General features: G+C 42.5%; 1 protein-coding gene and 1 long non-coding RNA gene across 2 annotated transcripts; one reads left to right on the top strand and one right to left on the bottom strand.

Moving 5' to 3' along the window:
- The first annotated feature begins 468 nt into the window (after positions 1-468).
- LOC149219658 (uncharacterized) lies at positions 469-1,170 on the top strand. The gene is made up of 2 exons (XM_089386881.1): positions 469-733; positions 827-1,170. The coding sequence occupies exons 1-2, from the start codon at positions 469-471 to the stop codon at positions 1,168-1,170; spliced, it is 609 nt and encodes a 202-aa protein (XP_089243007.1).
- Positions 1,171-1,936: 766 nt separating this feature from the next.
- Positions 1,937-2,690, bottom strand: LOC149219657 (uncharacterized). Its single transcript, XR_016248715.1, has 3 exons — positions 2,616-2,690; positions 2,314-2,497; positions 1,937-2,215 (listed from the first exon to the last, which is right to left on the bottom strand). It is a non-coding gene; the product is annotated as an uncharacterized LOC149219657 (long non-coding RNA).
- Positions 2,691-3,135: the final 445 nt, after the last annotated feature.

Below are 3,135 nucleotides of genomic sequence, written 5' to 3'. Positions count from 1 at the left end.
ATACGAGACTGTACACACCACTACCTATTCCGAGTAGACCGTGGGACTCAGTCAGCTTGGACTTTGTCTTGGGTCTACCAAGAACACAACGGGGTTACAATTCTGTGATGGTGGTAGTAGACCCGTTCTCAAAAATGGCATATTTCATCCCTTGCAAAAGAACCAGCAATGCCACTCACGTGGCCCACTTGTTTTTCACGAAGATAGTCAGGCTACATGGCCTGCCTATGTCCATAGTTTCCGACAAGGACATGAAATTTACAGGACACTTTTGGTGCACCTTGTGGAAGAAGATGGACACAGATAAGTTTTAGGTCTACTTATCACCCATAGACCGATGAGAAAATAGAGGTGGTAAACAAGAGCTTGGGAAACATGCTACGGAGCTTTATCAGAGAAAATTCATGGATGTGGGATCATGTACTTGCCCAGGTAGAGTTTGCTTACAACAACTCACCAAATCATAGCATGGGATACAGTCCTTTTCAGATCTTATATGGCATGCATCCTCACGAAGTGCATGAGTTACATGATCTAGGACAGCAAAAAAGACAGAGTGCGGATGGGGAAGATTTCGCCAAAGCAATGAATGTCCTACACGAGCTAGTAAAGACAAAGTTGCAGCACAGCAGTCAAAAGTATAAGCAGCAACCAGATTTGAAACGGCAAGAGGCACAGTTTAACGTGGGGGATGAAGTCCTCACACATTTGCGTAGAGAACGGTTTCCTAGGGGTGAATACAACAAAATGAAATACAAAAGGATTGGCCCTTGCAAAATTTTGCGTAAATTTTCAGCCAATGCTTATGAATTATAGTTGCCTCCAGGTATAGGCATATCACCCATCTTCAACATGGCAAACTTGTTTCCATATACTGCCAGTCCTGAAGACAACAGTTTAGCATGGCCTACACGGGACACACAGGAAGGAAGAGACACTTGGATGAGGCAAATGCCTTCAGCTCAACCCCTTGAGATCGAGAGGATCCTTGACACTCAGGTGGCTAGGCGAACTCGGCGGAAGGAGTACCTACAATATCTTGTCAAGTGGAAGAACTGTCCCATTGAGGACAGTTCCTGGCTTGACGCCGAACAAATACAGCACGCGGGCTATTCAGTCGAGGAGCTCATGGACCGGGGCCATGAATTTTTTCTTAGCCCAGGAGCCTGATGTAGGAGCATCCAACTGAGGGTATCATGGCTAGGGTGTTTGGTCTCAGCTAAGAAAAACAGGTTCACACTCATCATTTAGTTTCATTTCCATTTGTTGGTTAAAACATCATTTAGGGACTTGTTTGTTTTTTATTTTAATTTATTAGGTACATGGCACTTAGGAACATCATGATTAGAGGAAGGTTGTTACATCCACATTTTTCTTTGTTTTTCTTTTTAATTAAACAATTATCTTTCGTACAAAATATATATTTTCCAACATAGCAAGAAAACGAAAAAAACAGTTTTCACAACTATGTAACTACATCTGTAACTGTGAGCAGTTGTGAGAAACTGTCTCGAAATAGTACAAAAGAAAGAATATCATATTTTGTAGAGGTTCAATTGCGAGAGACGGAACAGAAGAAAATAAAAGTAAGAATTTCATTTATGTGCAGAACATCTGTATCCATTTACAGCCTCTATTAATCTCTTTCCATTTAACTACTATGTATTGATCAAGACAGAGCAATGAATTTCATTTACAGCTAACCATTCATCCCTTCCATAAAACTATTGTGTGCATTGACGAGGAATAGAACAGACAAACAACACGGAGAAGCCTCTACAAAATCAAGAGTCTCAGCTTAAAAAATGACCGCATTGCATATTCAGGTAAACCATAGCCATACAAGCAAAAGTCTTTTCCTTCTTTCAAATAATCGTTGTACAGGAAGATAAGTTACAAAAAGTACCAGAATAGTAATGGCCAAGATGGGACGAGTCTCATTAGAGATAGCCCAAGACAGATCCAGGGTTTCAAGACCTTTAAAATATTCAAGACTGCTCAGATAACATAAATAATATACAAAAAGGGTGTAGCCAAAGGCGGCCAACAGCAACCAAAGAGCCGAGGCTCTTAGAACCAAACAACTACCAGAAACCAAAGTGCTGGAACTACAACTAGAATAAAAACGAAACATATGTCAGTGACGAGGAGCGACCCTACCGGGTTCACAAGACAACGACAGTCATGGAAGCGGCCATCCCAAGCCACCACCCACCTGCAGTTACAACCAACAGAAGTGTGTTAGAAATTGAGCATACGAAACTGAAGATAAAAGAGTGAGCAACAACAGGAGAGAGGGTTTTGTAAACTCACCAGAGGAGTGGACGGTGCTGGTGTGAAGAACCCACAACCAGGTCGCAGCCACAGGAGGGAACCCCTGCTCACAAGGAGCGGCTACCCTTAGTAAAAACGGAAAATTGTGAAAAAGGAATGTAGCAGGGACAAAGAGCTTACCTTGCTAAGCAAAGTCGAGGAACCAGTCCCTTGTGACCGCAACCTGCAAGAGAACAACACAGAGAAAGAACTAGTTAACCAGAAGAACGAATAAGCAAGCAAACAAACAATTATACAATGAAGGCACACAGAGAACCATAGAGTTTCAGGACAGAGAAAACCCTCTAACGAAACCGACAGAGCCATCAACGAACCCTCACCGCGAGCAGAGCAAGGCCAAGTGCCAAAGTGACAAGTGAATGCGGGGTGGAGGAGTATAGTGGAAGCGCTGGAGGGTGAAGACCTAGGGCAAGGACAAGTGTCCCCTCACACCTACCACCATACCCAGCAATTAAATACGCCATCAAGCCAAAACAAAATATTTGTGCTAATCATCTGTTTAGTGATAATCATAATTGCGTTGACATTATCTGATTTTTAATCGCCGCTTAAGTATTGTTAATCTACAAGCTAAAAGGGCTGGTCCCATCAAACTACATCAATATTGCAAAGATGAAGCAACTAGAGTAGACTCTCAGATAGAGGAAGGAAGATGACAACTGGTATCAACTTGACTTTGCTGAATTGCCTCGATAAAGCTAGTGTTGCACTCCATAACCAACTATGGGACCCTCACAGCGTAACGTCGCAGCTGGAGCAAAAACCTGATCAGATATGTGGGAAACAACAACATTTTGTGTG

Source organism: Pinus tabuliformis, chromosome Q (assembly GCF_031772625.1).
Source record: "Pinus tabuliformis cultivar Carrire ecotype Pingquan chromosome Q, CPIR1, whole genome shotgun sequence".
NCBI lineage: Eukaryota > Viridiplantae > Streptophyta > Pinopsida > Pinales > Pinaceae > Pinus > Pinus tabuliformis.
The sequence above is the reverse complement of the archived record's forward strand: the minus strand, read 5'-3'. Positions and strand labels throughout refer to the sequence as shown.